General features: G+C 41.5%; 1 protein-coding gene across 1 annotated transcript; it reads left to right on the forward strand.

Moving 5' to 3' along the window:
• Nucleotides 1–9,847: 9,847 nt before the first annotated feature.
• Nucleotides 9,848–13,451, forward strand: LOC311048475 (odorant receptor 131-2-like; the record flags this gene model as incomplete). The annotated part of the gene is made up of 4 exons (XM_084061735.1): nt 9,848–9,993; nt 10,219–10,359; nt 10,800–11,067; nt 13,086–13,451. The coding sequence occupies 4 exons, from the start codon at nt 9,848–9,850 to the stop codon at nt 13,449–13,451; spliced, it is 921 nt and encodes a 306-aa protein (XP_083917861.1).
• Nucleotides 13,452–17,382: the final 3,931 nt, after the last annotated feature.

A 17,382-nucleotide genomic window follows, 5' to 3' on the forward strand; every position in this document is an offset into this window, starting at 1 on the left:
ATTGCTGTACTATATTATATTATCATATACTATCCTACACTATTATATGTGCTACTATTGTTATTGTTACTACTTGCACTGTATCTCTTTCTGTCTCTCCTCTGTCTCTCCCTCTTTCTCTCTTCTTTCCCCCGACACGGTCGAAGCAGAAGGCCGCCACCCTAGAGCCTAACGTTTCTGACGTTTCTTCCAGTTAAGCGGGAGTTTTTCGTTGCCACTGTCGCAAAATTGCTTGCTCAGGGTGGGATGTCGGGTCTCTTTTCTCTACATGTAAAGTGTCTTGAGACAACTTGTTGTGATTTGACACTTTAATAAAATTGAATTGAATTGAATTGAATTGAAAATGGGTCCACGAGTGGAGGGTAAAAAAGTTCCATTGTAGAAGGTAAAATGTAATCCTGATACAAAAATGGATGCAGCACAGATATATCGTTGTCAGGTGGAAACCATATATGTCCAAAACAGTTACTTTTTCAATTTTGTCAATGCATATGAGTTGGCTTTGCAGATCTGCTATTTTCACTATTTGGTGTACAGTAGATGGAAAAAAAGCGGTCTAAGTACAGAGTCAACTCACGTCCAGTTTACTAAGTTTCTAAGTGGTTAAGGTCTATTGATATGCTGTTTTTATTGGTGATAAAATGCACACGTTATCTATCTGTCTTATACACATCATCTTGTGGATCAGGGGTCGGCAACCTTTTTGACATGAAGTGCCTGTTTTCATTTTCTTGATAGTCAGCGTGTCATCAACATTAAGTTTAATTATAACACATCAAAATGAAATATTCCAACTGATATTGATTGCCCATATAGGCTATACATGACTAGCTTTATTTTTTTCTTTAGAAATATTTTCTTTCGCATCAGGATGTAATGATCATTAGACTCAATGAGCAATAACCTCTCTAATAATAATCTCTTAGACTCTCTCCCCAGTCAGAGTTCAGATATGGAATTAATGTATAATTGTGTGCAGAATGTCATTTGTATATACAGTAGATGTGAGGGGACTTCATTTAACTGACTTTTTAACTTTTTTTAAATATTTAATTCTAAAACAAAAACCTCTCTCTGACACATATGCTAGTGTGCCAGTGACCCTCCCCTGTGCCCCTTTGCCAATGTTGGCACCCGTGCCTATGGTTGCTTACCCCTGTAGATTGTTTAATTCTATTGTTTCTTCAGTTTTGTAAAGCACTTTGTGACTGTGTTTTGAAAGGTGCCGATATGAACTCATCCAGACAACGGGACAGCTTCAACGCCGCGTTCACAAAACAGTTGATCTCCGTCACCATCCTTGTTATCATTAACTTCATCAATGGTTCTTTTGTTTACATCTTCTTCAAGAACCAGGAGTTCAAAAGAGACCCCAGTTGACAAAGGTGCTCTCTCTCTCTCTCTCTCTCTCTCTCTCTCTCTCTCTCTCTCCCCCCCCCTTGCGTGTGTGTGTGTGTACATAACAAGATGCAAAGTTTGATGTATCGTTGAAACTATCATTGAGACAATTGATGCAATATGGATGAATATATAAGCAATAAATCTCCTCTCCTCTCCTCTCCTCTCCTCTCCTCTCCTCTCCAGATATGTGCTGTACATCCACCTGGTGATCAATGACATGATAATGTTAACAGTTTCGGTCATGCTGCAGATTTTGACCTACACTGTTCCCCTGACCGTGACATACTGCTGCATTCTGCTTCTTAGGCACCACCAACAAGTAAATACTTTGTGTTCTTATCGTGTTCAAATACATTACCATATGTATCTGATCTCAAGGTAGCATATATGTTCAAATGTATTAAAATTTTTCTATACACCAGTGGCTCTCAAAATTGTGTTTGAGACACACATACGGGTATTTCGGACCGTGGCCGAATCCGCCATTCCTTCACCGGTTGAAACAACACAGCTTTCACCATTGGAATTGCATCACGGAAAGTACATATTGTTACATTTTATGGGTTTATTTCGTCATAGCGCAACATATGGTGAGGTATTGTAGCACAGGCAATTGCAACAACCACCGATCTTGTGAAAAATGAAAACGGGACCGCCAAATAGTAAACCTTCCAAGATTCTGCCAATAATCATATTCTTTGAGACACACATCCGAGTTTTTGCCGGGTCAAACAAGGGAATTACGTGACGTTAATCCTCTTCCCTTATTCACTCATACTAGGACATGACGTATGTGTATGTGTAGGCAGAAGATCTGTTTTGTTAAACGTTTCAAAGATATTCAAGAATATTCAAAACGGACCCCACTTTAAGAACCACTGATTCAATAGACTGTAAGACAACAAATGAATTCCTTGATGATGACGGTGGTGCTGATATTCTCCTCTGTGTACAGGATCAGTCCTCTGAACCTGGCTGGCATGGCGGTGGAGCGCTACATCGCAGTGTGCAGACCTCTCCATCACGCACAGATCTGCACCGTGAGGCGAGCCTACGCTCTGATCGCTCTCATCTGGTGGGCCTCGTGCATCCCATGCCTCAGTGAAATCATACTCGTGGCCGCCCAGCCGCTGGCTGTGTTCAGCAGCAGCAAGCCGATCATATGTTATGCCGAGGGAGTTTACAGCACCCAAGAGCACAAGGACCTGGCCATGACTGTTCAGGTGGGGATGCATGGCTGTCACTGTGTGGATTCATTTAGCCTTTGTTGCCGCTCAGAGATAACAAATGATTTGATCGTTGTGAGCTTGGAGATCAAATAATTACTGTATATTGGACACTAAAACTAAAGACACTTTCTTTTAATTGTCTCCGCCAGGCCAAAAGGCATGGCGAGAGAGTATGTTTTGCCCCCCCCTGTATGTTTTGCCCCCTGTCCGTCCGTCCGTCCGCGTGTGCGTGTCCCTGCGCCATTCTGTCTATGTACAGTTAATCTCCGGCACCGTTGGCTTGATTGCAGCAAAACTGTGCACACACACTCCCTGGATGTCACAGCAGAACCTCTGGCCCAAATTTTTCACATGGGCCTTTTAAAGCGCCACCAGGAGGCCGATTTGTGCTAAACACATTTTTTGACTACTCCTGTCCAAACGTCCAACTGTCCAAAAATCCCACAAATCGGTACACAGTATCTCTATAGTCATTAAAGGAAACCAGCTAGTCTTTCGGATTTTTCATATTCCATCCTGATCTGTTCTCTGTTTTGAACAAAATGCCTCAAATCATGAACACAGCATGTAATTTCTGTGAAAGTTTGCACACACATTCCCATTAGGCCGAGAAAGTAATGCCACTTGATTTTTTTCAAAATAGCCTCATGGTGGCGCTATAACAGGCCGATTCGTAAATGGTAAATGGTGCATTTATATAACTTTTATCCAAAGCACTTTACATAGATTGTGCTTTACATTCACCCATTCACAAAAACCATGCAAGGCACCAACCTGCTCATCGAGAGCAATTAGGGGTTCAACGTCTTTCTCAAGGACGCTTCGACACTATCTCTGGGGGACCCCGGGATCGAACTGGGAACCTCACGGTTCCTATCCGGCCATTGAGCCACCGGCCAATGAGACCTGAGCCACTGCCGCCCCTCGTGTTTTTACCTATAACTGCACCGATCTGTGTAAAACTTTGTATGCACATTCTCTGGAGGCCAAGGGAAAACCTTTGCTCTGCATTTTTCACATTTGCTTTTTATAGCGCAACCAGGATAGCCTAGCTGGTAAACCCTCCCTCCGGAAATCTCATTTCCATTTGATTCCAGGAGTGAGTCTGGCCTGAACGCCCATTGTGGGGGTTTCTAGCGCATTACCAACTAACCGAGCCTATCAGCGTCTTCGCTCATCGTTCTGTGATTGACAGCGACAATTGGCCAATCAGGTGGCGAGTACGTGTGAGTCCGAATGGGACCGAGTGCAGCCAACAAAAATGGAACGATCCGCCATTGTTTTCTGTGGCCAGTAACACTTTTTACTTTCGGTCTTAAAACGCTCTCAAACTTCTTTTTTGAGGCACGGACTTTGCTTTTAAGATATCGTTTGGATAGAATTAAGTTGTTTAACTTCATGACAGAGCCTATTTTAAATACAAAAAATAGAGAACCGGCAGGGGCGGGCAGTGACACGAATGTATCCGAATAAGGCAACCTATTTTGGGCATGGCCGTCTCAAAAGTCTCGTAGTGTCATTTTAGTCTGGAGGTCTGCTGATTGGCTGGAGGGGAACAACGATCATTGGCTGAAGGGGTTGTCAGTCAACGGTATTACTCCCGCCCAACTCCAGCCCATAGCCAATATTGCAGAATGGGCGATCAGGCCAGACCCACTCCTGGAATAAAATGGAAATGAGATTTCCGGAGGGAGGGTTTACCAGGCTACAACCAGGAGGCCGACTTATGTAAAACATTTTTTTTGCTATTAAGAATAAAGATTTTATCCAAATTTCACGCAAATCGGTACACATGATCTCTATATTCATGTGATGAAGACGGATCTGTTTGATTTTTCATATTCCATCCTGATTGGCTAACATTGACATCTAAAGTTTGCAGGAGTCGCCCGTTTTGAACAAAATGATGCAAATCGTGAACACAGCGTCCGATTGCGGTGAAACTTTACACACACATTTGCACTACGTTGACAAACAAATGCCACCCTTTTAACATTGCCCTATTATAGCGCCACCAGGAGGAGGATTTTTGCAACACTTTTCTTTTTTATATTACTCATACAAATTTTGTCCAAAAATGTTGCAAATCGGTACACATTATCTCTATAGTCAAGTGTTCAAGATGGTTCCATCCGATTTTTCATATTCCATCCTGATTGGCAAATTCCGAACATTGCTGGCCCACTATAACCTACCTGACCTGGCGGAGACCTGTGCTTTGAGGAGGACTTTTTCTAGTTTCTTTTAATTTTATTTATACAGTAGTTTTAGTTCATTTTGTAAGCACACAACACTGTTTCAGTTAGTTATTGATTTTTTTTATTTATTTCAGTTAAAGGAGCTACACCATGAATTTAAAAAATAATAATAATATTTGATATCATATTGTTTATGTCCCTCAAACGTTTTTCAAAAGGTTTGAGCCTAAATCAAGCCTCAGATATACTCATTCCAACTAACTTCTCTCTGGCTTATAAAGCACTTTCACCTGCAATACCACATTGTCCTGTTTGGCACGGGGCGCTATTGAGACAGTTTGTATGCATGTTATGTCCTGGTTCTGTGTGGAAAAAGTAAAAAAAAAAAATAAGAAAAAAATGTAAAAAAAAATAAAAATGAAAAAAAAAATGTTTTTTTTTTTGGGGATTTTTTTTTTTTTGTTAGAACTGAAAAACGGGAGGAATTGTTCCCAGACGTGACGTAGGGTGGGGGAACAAATCTGACGGACTGTTTTCAGACCAATTTACATAAAAACCACAGATAGCCTATGAAAGCCTGCATGCTCGAAGTCGGGTATTTGTTGGAACAGAAGAGAGGTGGGGGAGACCAAAAACACACAAAAATGAAGAAAAAGTTAAAATTCATGGTGTAGACCCTTTAACTAAAATGTTTTATTCAATTCTAGTTGGAGGCTTTTGTTACTTTTAGTTATACAATTTATAATTTACAATTTAGGCATTTAGCAAACGCTCTTAATCCAGAGGGACTTATAGTAAGCAAGGACAACACAAGATAATACATCAAATGCATAGAAATAATAGTATAATAATAAAGTAATACTTAAGTAAACCAAGAATCTAATAATAAAGTAATACAAAAGTAAACCAAGAAACCAAGAATCAGCCTGTACATTGAAACTATACACACTATAGGATGCCTATAGCCTAGGACCTGGCATCTGTCTACATAACATGCTATCTAAGTTACATTTTAGCCTTTGCATTAGCCTGCAAGCTCGTCAAGGCTAGGGCAATAATAACCCTGGTGTCCTGTCTCTCTCTCTCTGCAGGTGCTGCTCTTCTTCTCTGTGTTCCTAACCCTCATCATCACCTACATCAAGGTGCTGTTGGCCGCCAGGGCGGCCTGCGCCACAGACCAGTCCTCTGCCAAGAAGGCCCAGGGCACCATCCTAATGCACGGGGTTCAGCTGCTCATCTGCATGGTGTCCTACATGTCTCCGCTCATCATCTTCGCTCTGGTCGCCGCACTGCCTTCTCAACGCACTAAAATCATCTATACGTCCTTCCTGCTCACCAACGTTCTACCTCGTCTGCTCAGCCCGCTCATCTACGGCGTCAGAGACAAGAAGTTCAACAGCCACCTGAGGCTCTTCTTCACCTGCAGACACGACAAGCGTCAACTCATAAAGAGCTAGCAGAACTTTTCTGCCTATAACCCTGGCAGAAAAGTGACCACTTTAAGCCTGATTTCAAAGATTGCTAAAATACAAGCCCACAACGCAGCGTGATGTGATGCGTTGTGAGCTTGTAGATCTGCTATTTTTGAAAAAAGAAAAAGCCCCTGAGTAGGGAGGCCAAATTTTAAAGTGATTAAAGCTCTATAATTATGTTGTGTGAATGCAGTGTTATTTTGTCCAAGCTGCTTGGTAGAGCATGTAAACACAACATAACTTTAACAATTGGGGTGGTTGTATTTGGTCTCCCTGCTCTTCTATTGGGACATTTAGATCCTGTGTTAGTTGGACACGACCTTTGACACAATCCAATTTTTTCAAAATTCTATTACTCCCTTGAGCAAGCAGGAAGGCTCTATTAGCTCAGTGGCCCTTCACAGGAGCCCTGGGACCAAATCAGGGGTAGGACAGGGAAGTTAGTTACATATATTGTATAACGCTTTATATTTCACTTTATTTTTCACCTGTAATGATGTGCCCAAAACAGAGACACCATTTTAAAAGTTATTAATGAATGTATGGTTGCAGAAAGAAAACACATGTCTATAAGTGTTGATCTAAAATCAAGTGTAATGTTTGTCATACAGTAAGCTTGCAACCAGTCCCTCAATTAACAAATCCCAGGAAACAATATTGCAAATTACTCAGCCTTGAAATGTCCACTGTTCTCCACACAAACCTTTTTATAAAATGACAGGAACAGCGACGTGCAATGTTGCAAACCATCCATACTAGCCTTTTCATCATTTGTGGTAGTATTTAAGTAATTTATGGTGTATGAATTCAATGCAAAAATTCTTCATAGGTCATTCATGGCATTTTTTTTTTCCCTACATTTTTATCCCACAATTTTGTAACCCCATTTTTTACACCCAGTGCCAATTGTCTATGTAATCCTGGGCACTACCTTCCCTCTGCCAACCTAGGGAGGCCAGGGCCGAGCTCATGCCTCCTTCAATGCATGAGAGCCAACTGACCTTCTTGTCACGGGGGAGTTTCCCTGGTAGGACGTAGCGCGTGGAAGGAACACATTATTCCAACCAGTTCCTTTCCCCTCCATCAGGCGCCCCGGCTGGCCAGAGGGAGGCAGTATAGTGACCAGGATTACTGCATGTTTTTGTGAGGGTACCTACCCTAAGGAACACGGGGAGAACATGCAAACTCCACACAGAAAGGCCCTTTCGCCAACCCCAGGCACTGATGACGCGGAGGAGAGAACACGCCCCCAGCGCCCACAGCATCAGCATCCCCATTCATGGCATTGTTGATAATGACGATATACAATAGAGGATATGCGCATGCTTAAAGTGAATGGCACATCGAGTGGCAAATCGAGTGGCAAAGCAACATGCAAAGTCAGTTTAACATTGTTTAATGTTGTTTAATGCAATCAGATATGACTTTTCTGTTTGGATGCATGGGCTGTCAAGGCCAGAAAGTATTTTTTTGACACTCAGTAGGCATTCCTGCATAACTTCCGGGTTTGATGATGATGTCACACGCATATCCTCTATTGACAGCGTTGACCTTGGACACAATGCATGCTGAAGGAACAATGTACACTTTAGGAAGTCATGAAGATGTTGTGACAAAGAGAAATAAAGTTGAGACACAGGAGAGCTACCACAACAGCTACAAAAGCCACTCACTGTGTCATCAGATCAATAACGGGTGGGCACCATTTTGTTCCAGTGGGCCATACTGACTTCGATAAAGGGATAGTGAAGGGTCAAAACTTGACCCAAAAAAAAAAATCTCCATGAATTCAAGGCCTCATGGGTGAGTTGATAGGAAAACTATTTGTTTTTTCTGAACTACCCCTTTAAAGAACCCCTGCTCCAACCAGCTCTGTCCTCCTCCACCACGCCCCTCCAACACACAATCTGGTCTCATAACTAAATCATCAGAGACTACAAGTACTCAAGCATTTTATCCCTCATTGCTGATTAGTAACACAACAGCAGTCAGCAAAGAATTCAGGCATTGTGAGGTAGGTCACACCTATGTTTGCAATGTATGTTGAAGATATTTTGGTTCTGATTTAAATTTCTTTCCCTGTCTAACAGTTTGCCTAATTTCTTTGTCAATCTATACCCGACTCTCCAGTGTATTTATCCATATTGTTTAAATATTTAAATATATTCTGTATCATATTTACCATTTTCAATATTTGCTCATTTTATCAGCCACAGCAGAAAAATAAATCAATGTTCCTCTTCCTATCATAAGCAATAGCAATCAATAGAAAGAAAGGTATACATCAATGGTTTCCAAACTTTTTAGTTCGAGACCCAAAAGAGAAATTTTATGTCTCCCCGGGACCCGAACCAGTGAAAATAGCAGATCTACAAGCTCACAACTCCCGCGTTGTGAGCTTGTAGATCGGCTATTTTCACTACTTCTTAAACATTTGTTTTGGAATTTATGGAATTTCTTCGATTTTTGGCATTTATTTATCAATGAAATAATTTTAGAAAAATGTCTGAATTTGTTTTTAATTCATGAAAATGTTAGATTTTTTTGGGCTTGGGCATGATTAAAAACAAAATGTAGGAAATGGAAAATAAGTAAATTGGATATTCACTCGCGACCCACGAAAATGGGTCCACGAGTGGAGGGTAAAAAAGTTCCATTGTAGAAGGTAAAATGTAATCCTGATACAAAAAAGGATGCAGCACAGATATATCGTTGTCAGGTGGAAACCATATTATGTCCAAAACAGTTCCTTTTTCAATATTTTCAAAGCATATGAGTTGGCTTTGCGATGTGACGCGTTGTGAGCTTGTAGATCTGCTATTTTCACTATTTGGTGTAGATGGAAAAAAGCGGTCTAAGTACAAAAAAAGAGTCAACTCACGTCCAGTTCACTAAGTTTAAGTGGTTAAGGTCTATTGATATGCTGTTTTTATTGGTGATAAAATGCACACGTTATCTATCTGTCTTATACACATCATCTTGTGGATCAGGGGTCGGCAACCTTTTTGACATGAAGTGCCTGTTTTCATTTTCTTGATAGTCAGCGTGTCATATCAACATTAAGTTTAATTATAACACATCAAAATGAAATATTCCAACTGATATTGATTGCCCATATAGGCTATACATAACAAGCTTTATTTTTTCTTCTTTAGAAATATTTTCTTTCGTATCAGGATGTAATGATCATTAGACTCAATGAGCAATAACCTCTCTAATAATAATCTCTCAGACTCTCTCCCCAGTCAGAGCTCAGATATATATATATATATATATGTATAATTGTGTGCAAAATGTAATTTGTATGTTATACAGTAGATGTGAGGGGACTTCATTTAACTGACTTTTTAACTTTTTTAAAAGATTTAATTCTAAAACAAAAAACCTCTCTCTGACACATATGCCAGTGAGCCAGTGACCCTCCCCTGTGCCCCTTTGCCAATGTTGGCACCCGTGCCTACGGTTGCCTACCCCTGTAGATTGTTTAATTCTATTGTTTCTTCAGTTTTGTAAAGCACTTTGTGACTGTGTTTTGAAAGGTGCCGATATGAACTCATCCAGACAACGGGACAGCTTCAACGCCGCTTTCACAAAACAGTTGATCTCCGTCACCATCCTTGTTATCATTAACTTCATCAATGGTTCTTTTGTTTACATCTTCTTCAAGAGCCAGGAGTTCAAAAGAGACCCCAGGTGACAAAGGTGCTCTCTCTCTCTCTCTCTCTCTCTCTCTCTCTCTCTCTCTCTCTCTCTCTCTCTCTCTCTCTCTCTCTCTCTCTCTCCCCCTTGCGTGTGCGTGTGCGTGTACATAACAAGATGCAAAGTTTGATGTATCGTTGAAACTATCATTGAGACATTTGATGCAATATGGATGGATATATAAGCAATAAATCTCCTCTCCTCTCCTCTCCTCTCCAGATATGTGCTGTACATCCACCTGGTGATCAATGACATGATAATGTTAACAGTTTCGGTCATGCTGCAGATTTTGACCTACACTGTTTCCCTGACCCTGACATACTGCTGCGTTCTGCTGTTCATCGTAAGCACCACCAACAAGTAATTACTTTGTGTTCTTATTGTGTTCAAATACATTACTATATGTATCTGATCTCAAGGTAGCATATATGTTCAAATTTATTTAAACATACTCTTTCTATACACCAGTGGCTCTCAAAATGTGTGAAAAATGTGAAAAAATGAAAACGGGACCGCCAAATAGTTGAAACCTTCCGAGATTCTGCCAATAATCATATTCTTTGAGACACAAATCCGAGTTTTTGCCGGGTCAAACAAGGGAATCACGTGACGTTGATCCTCTTCCCTTATTCACTCATACTAGGACATGACGTATGTGTATGTGTAGGCAGAAGAATTCAAATGTTTCAAAGATATTAAAAACGGACCCCACTTTTAGAACCACTAATTTAATAGAATGTAAAACAACAAATGAATTCCTTGATGATGACGGTGGTGCTGATATTCTCCTCTGTGTACAGGATCAGTCCTCTGAACCTGGCTGGCATGGCGGTGGAGCGCTACATCGCCGTGTGCAGACCTCTCCATCACGCACAGATCTGCACCGTGAGGCGAGCCTACGCTCTGATCGCTCTCATCTGGTGGGCCTCGTGCCTCCCAGGCCTCACTGACATCATACTCTTGGCCGCCCAACCGCTGGCTGTGTTCAGCAGCAGCAGGCCGATCATATGTTATGCTCGGGGAGTTTACAGCACCCAAGAGCACAAGGACCTGGCCATGACTGTTCAGGTGGGGATGCATGGCTGTCACTGTGTGGATTCATTTAACCTTTGTTGTCGCTCAGAGATAACAAATTATTTGATCCGCTATTTCAGCTCTTTTTTGGGCGGTGCAACCGCCCCTATATGTGAGGTTTGGACCCCCACCCATTGCACCCCCCACACCCTGCGCTGTGATTGGCCACCATTGTACCCCCCTAACCCTGCACTGCACCGTGATTGGCCACCATTGTACACTGCTTGACTCTATTCAGGACTGTGATTGGCTAGTGAAACACATGACACATGTGCAGTCCTATAAATAGGACTGTGCACTTAAAAACATCAAAAAAAGAATTAAGGATTAAAAGAATCACCCACTGTGATGACCACTGTGACCACACTGCCCACTTCACACTGGGTGTGATTTTTTTTAAGAATTACTGTATATTGGACACTATAACTAAGGACATTTTCTTTTAATTGTCTTCGCCAGGCCGAAAGGCATGGTGAGAGAGTAAGTTTTGCCCCCTGTCCGTCCGTCCGTGTGTGTGTGTGTGTGTGTGTGTTTGTGTGTGTCCGTGGGTCATTCTGTCTGTACACACACTCCCTGGATGCCACAGCAGAACCTCTGACCCAAATGTTTCACATGGGCCTTTTATAGTGCCACCAGGAGGCCAATTTGTGCAAAACACATTTTTTGACAGTACTCCTATAGTTTTTGTCCAAAAATCCCGCAAATTGGTACACAGTATCTCTATAGTCATTAAACAAAACTTTTCTTTCAGATTTTCCACATTCCATCCTGATTGGCTAAAATTGGCTTCCAAAGTTTGCAGGAGTGCTCCGTTTTGAACAAAATGCCTCAAATCATGAACACATCATGCAATTTCCGTGACATTTTGCACACACATTCCGATTAGGCCGAGAAAGAAATGCCACTTGAATCTTTTCAAAATAGCCTCATGGTGGCGCTATAACAGGCCGATTCCTGTTTTTACCTGTAACTGCACCGATCTGTGTAAAACTTTGTATGCTCTAGAGGCCAAGGAAAAACCTTTGCCCTGCATTTTTTGCATTTGCCTTTTATAGCGCCAACAGGAGGCTGACTCATATAAAACACATTTTTGCTATGAAGAATAAAATTCTATCCAAATTTCACGCAAATCGGTACACATGATCTCTATAGTCATGTGATCAAGACTGATCTGTTTGATTTTTCATATTCCATCCTGATTGGCTAAGATTGACATCTAAAGTTTGCAGGAGTGGCCCGTTTTGAACAAAATGCCGCAAATCATGAACGCAGCGTACGATTGCGGTGAAACTTTACACGCACATGCACTACGTTGACAAACAGATGCCACCCTTTTAACATTGGCTTATTAGAGCGCCACCAGGAGGCTGATTTTTGCAACACTTCTTTTTTATATTACTCATACAAATTTTGTCCAAACATCATGCAAATTGGTACACATTATCTCTATAGTCAAGTGATCAAGATGGTTCCATCCGATTGTTTATCTTCCATCCTGATTGGCAAATTACGAACATTGCTGGCCCACTGTAACCTACCTGACCTGGCGGAGACCTGTGCTCCGAGGAGCACTTTTTCTAGTTTATTTTAATTTTACTTATTAAAAGTAATAAAACTAAAATGTTTTATTCAATTCTAGTTGGAGGCTTTTGTTACTTTTAGTTATACAATTTACAATTTACAATTTCGGCATTTAGCAAATGCTCTTAATCCAGAGCGACTTACAGTAAGCAAGGATAACACAAGATAATACATCAAATGCATAGAAATAGTAATATAATAATACAGTGATACATAAGTAAACCAAAAATCTAATAATAAACTAATACAAAAGTAAACCACTATCATCAGCCTGTACATTGAAACTATACACACTATGGATGCCTAGACCTGGCATCTGTTTACATAACATGCTATCTAAGTTACATTTTAGCCTTTGCATTAGCCTATGCAAGCTCGTCAAGGCTATAGGGCAATAATAACCCTGGTGTCCTGTCTCTCTCTCTCTGCAGGTGCTGCTCTTCTCCTCTGTGTTCCTAACCCTCATCATCACCTACATCAAGGTGCTGTTGGCCGCCAAGGCGGCCTGCGCCACAGACCAGTCCTCTGCCAGGAAGGCCCAGAGCACCATCCTACTGCACGGGGTTCAGCTGCTCATCTGCATGGTGTCCTACATGTCTCCGCTCATCATCTTCGCTCTGGTCGCCACGCTGCCTTCTCAACGCACTAACATCATCTATACGTCCTTCCAGCTCACCAACGTTCTACCTCGCCTGCTCAGCCCGCTCATCTACGGCGTCAGAGACCAGAAGTTCAACAGCCACCTGAGGCTCTTCTTCACCTGCAGCATCGACAAGCGTCATCTCATAAAGAGCTAGAAGAACTTTTCTGCCTAACCCTGGCAGAAAAGTGACCACTTTAAACCCGATTTCAAAGATTGCAAAAATACAAGCCCACAACGCAGCGTGATGTGATGCGTTGTGAGCTTGTAAATCTGCATTTTTGAAAAAGAAAAAGCCCCAAAGTAGGTAGGCCATTTTTAAAGTGATTAAAGCTCTATAATTATTTTGTGTGAATGCAGTGTTATTTTGTCCAAGCTGCTTGGTAGAGTATGTTAACACAACATCACTTATACAATTGGGGTGGTGTCCCTGCTCTTCTATTATAATCAAACTGTTTTTATTTGTACACAAATTCTATTTCTCCCTTGAGCAAGCAGGCAGGCTCTATTAGCTCAGTGTCCCTGCACAGGAACCCTGGGATCAAATCAGGGGTAGAAAAGGGAAGTTAGGTACATATATTGTGCAGCTTTATTTTTCACTTTATTTTTTACCTGTAATGACGTGCCCAAAATAGGGAGGCCATTTTAAAAGTTATTAATTAATGTATGGTTGCAGAAAGAGAAACACGTGTCTATAAGTGTTGATCTAAAATCAAGTGTTAATCTGCAAAAAAAAAAAAACATTCAGAGGTGGAGGAAAAGATTGTTGAAGATTTGATGTTAAATGTGAAAACCAGGGGGTGAAACGAATTGGTTGAGATCTTAAAAAGTAAAAAAAAAAAAATAGGCAAACAAACAAACAAAACACAAACAATCTGAAAAGTTACATGGCACCAGTGATAAATTGTTGTTCTTTTGTCTGTTATGGCCACGAACCCAAGAGAGTTTCTCGTTTCCATGAATAATAAAAATGTATAATTTTTGTAAATGTCCTCATTGATTTATTTATTCTTGTATCATTGTGATAACCTCTCACAATATCAAGTTCACGTGATATTCAAGTGCAAGAGCATGTGTGCTGTGCATGCAACACACACACACACGCACGCACGCACGCACGCACGCACGCACGCACGCACACACACACACACACACACACACACACACACACACACACACACACACACACACACACACACACACACACACACACACACACACACACACACACACAGATTGCAAGAAGATAGATTTACCACTAGATGGAGACATCACAACCCATATTCTCAACTCTGGTCCTGAGGAGTCAGCCTCAGAGACTATTTACTACTGTCCTGTGACTTCTCTCTGTGCTGGATCATTGTAGTGTCATGGGACTTGTTTCTGGGTCTGTGTATTTTCCCCGTTGTTATGTGTTTCGCTCTTTGAGGTGCACCTCGGTTAATTATGATCATTTGTTATGTAAAGCTGCTATTTAAGTTTCCTCCTTGGTTTCCTGAGTCTGCTTTGATGTTGAGTTACTGACATCAGTGACATGGGTCCAAAAACACTCGGCTCCATGACAGTATGGTACAAATCGTCTCTGTCAGGTGGAAACCTCATATGTCCACTTTTCAGGATTCAAATTAAAAAATATCAAAAGTAGCAGATCTACAAGCTCAAAACGTGTCGCCTTGTTTTGAGCTTGTAGATCTGCTACTTTTTTCTGCATTAATTTACGAAAAGATTATGGAGATAAGAGGTTTTCAACCTGACAGCAACAAAATGATAGTATATGCATAATAGTGAAATATCCTCCACAATGCTATGATGCATGGTGCCTCTCTCAGCCTCTGAAAGGTGCATTATAAATGGCCATAGGCAGCACTATAGTTTACTGAAATTACAAAGATGTGCGGTAACTCTGCTTGACCCGTTGGCTGTCATATGTCACTTATAGTGAATAACCTATTAGTCCTAATTGTAAATTGCATCAGAGTTGTCTTTGTGTCTTCACATGTGGGGTGATTTTCATTTGCTTTTTCATGAGTGTATCTGTTGAGAGATACATTCTTCCCAGGGTGCCAATGCTGTCACATGGGAACGACATCTGGGGCAAGTCCCAGGCTTGCGGAGAGTTGTTTAGACAGCAGTCTTGGCACACGCACACATCACTGCACTGCTGATTATTTCATATACACCAAAATGACCAATTTGTCTGGTCCTTTGACATTCTTCCTCTCATTAGCTGCTGCTGCATCAGTTCTTGCATCAAGCCACTGCTGGAGTAATGACAAGATAGTAGAGGTAACACTTTTTATGAAGGCCATGTCTATAATGCACTATTAAAAAATGTATGTATTATAATGTGTTTATAACACAATACTTGTATTTATAAGCACTCATACATATATAATATATCAGGGACCCCCATGGGGGATGCAAATGTGTGTGATAGACGGTGCAGCAAACTGATGTGTCATACTACGGTGTCCTCATAGAACCTCATTGTGTGTGTGTGTGTGTGTGTGTGTGTGTGTGTGTGTGTGTGTGTGTGTGTGTGTGTGTGTGTGTGTGTGTGTGTGTGTGTGTGTGTGTGTGTGTGTGTGTGTGTGTGTGTGTGTGTGTGTGTGTGTGTGTGTGTGTGTGTGTGTGTGTGTGTGTGTGTGTGTGTGTGTGTGTGTGTTTGTGTGTGTGAGAGTGATTAGAAATCCAAGGTGATGTTTTCCACGTAGCCCTACTTTATTCCATGAAAAGGTACAAACATTGATGCAACCTGGTACCTCTCCCACAGCGGTAACTTGTATCAGCCATCAGTCAGCTATAAAAGTAAAGGGCAGAGGAAGGCCAGGTACACAGTCACCTGCGTAAGTTCAGAAGGTACAAAGTTTGCAGTTCCCTTAAAAACATTTTTTGTCAGTGTTTTGTTGAAGAGAGAGAAAAATGTATTAATATGTGCAACTCTGTTTTGTTTTTCCCTGCAGAAGTCAGAAGAAAAAAAAGCAAGATGAAGGTTTTTGTTTTCGCTGTCCTTCTCCTGGTGGCCGTCGCCTATGGTAAAGAACTTTTCTTAACTTCCTCTGGTCTTTTCATAATCCACCATATGAACTAGTTGTGATCTTGAATAAGTCATGGTTGTGAACAGAACTACAAACACTCAATGTCTCTCTCTCTCTCTCTCTCTCTCTCTCTCTCTCTCTCTCTCTCTCTCTCTCTCTCTCTCTCTCTCTCTCTCTGTACCAGGTGAGGCCCTGCAGTGTGCCAACTGTGTCCGCGAGGCTCCCGACACGGCAGAATGTGTGGAGACGGTGGAGACCTGCCTCCCCGAGATGAACGCCTGCGCCAAGATCACCTACCCTGCCCCTTATGGTGAGTCCCTCTGTCAGAGAAGCAGATGAGGCCCCATCATGTGAACATTGACCCACAAATGACTTGACATCTGCCACAATTCTGCCATGTTGGATGGATGTGTGGGGTTTATTATATTGTTGCTGTCGGCCCGAAACCTTGTACAGTATGTCCAAAACCGTTACTTTTCAGGAAATGGGGAAAATAATGTAGTATGGAAGAAAGTTATTAATATGTATTAGTTATTATTTAGTCACGATATTTATAAAACCCACAGTCAGACTTAACCACTTTCAACCTGGCAGGCAGGCATGTCATTATATGCATACATTTTCAGAATTGTTCAAAAACTTGCGAAAACAGCAGAGTTACAAGCTCACGTGTGAACTTGTAAATCGGCACTCATGAACCTCTCTCTCACCACCTCTTTTCCAGAGAACACCTTCCACAAGTCCTGCTACAAGATGCTGGATTGCCTGAAACTGAGCATTACCCAGGGTCTGATGGTCTCCTGCTGCAACTGGGACCACTGCAACAAATAAACTTGTGTCTGGGCTACTTGTACTGTAAGCATGTAGGCAGCCAGGAAGAAGGCATCACAACATCCTAATAAAACTTTGATCTTGGATTTTTGTCTGTTTTCTTTTCCTTTTTTGGGGGATAATGGCAGGAGGCAATAGCAGGAGGTTGGGGAGGAAGGAAGGAGTTTGCAGAGACACTATACTGGCAGTGAGAGCCATAGGTTGATAAAGCGCTGGTGA

Source organism: Gymnoscopelus microlampas (assembly GCF_963454915.1).
Source record: "Gymnoscopelus microlampas genome assembly, chromosome: 7".
In the NCBI taxonomy this organism is placed as follows: domain Eukaryota; kingdom Metazoa; phylum Chordata; class Actinopteri; order Myctophiformes; family Myctophidae; genus Gymnoscopelus; species Gymnoscopelus microlampas.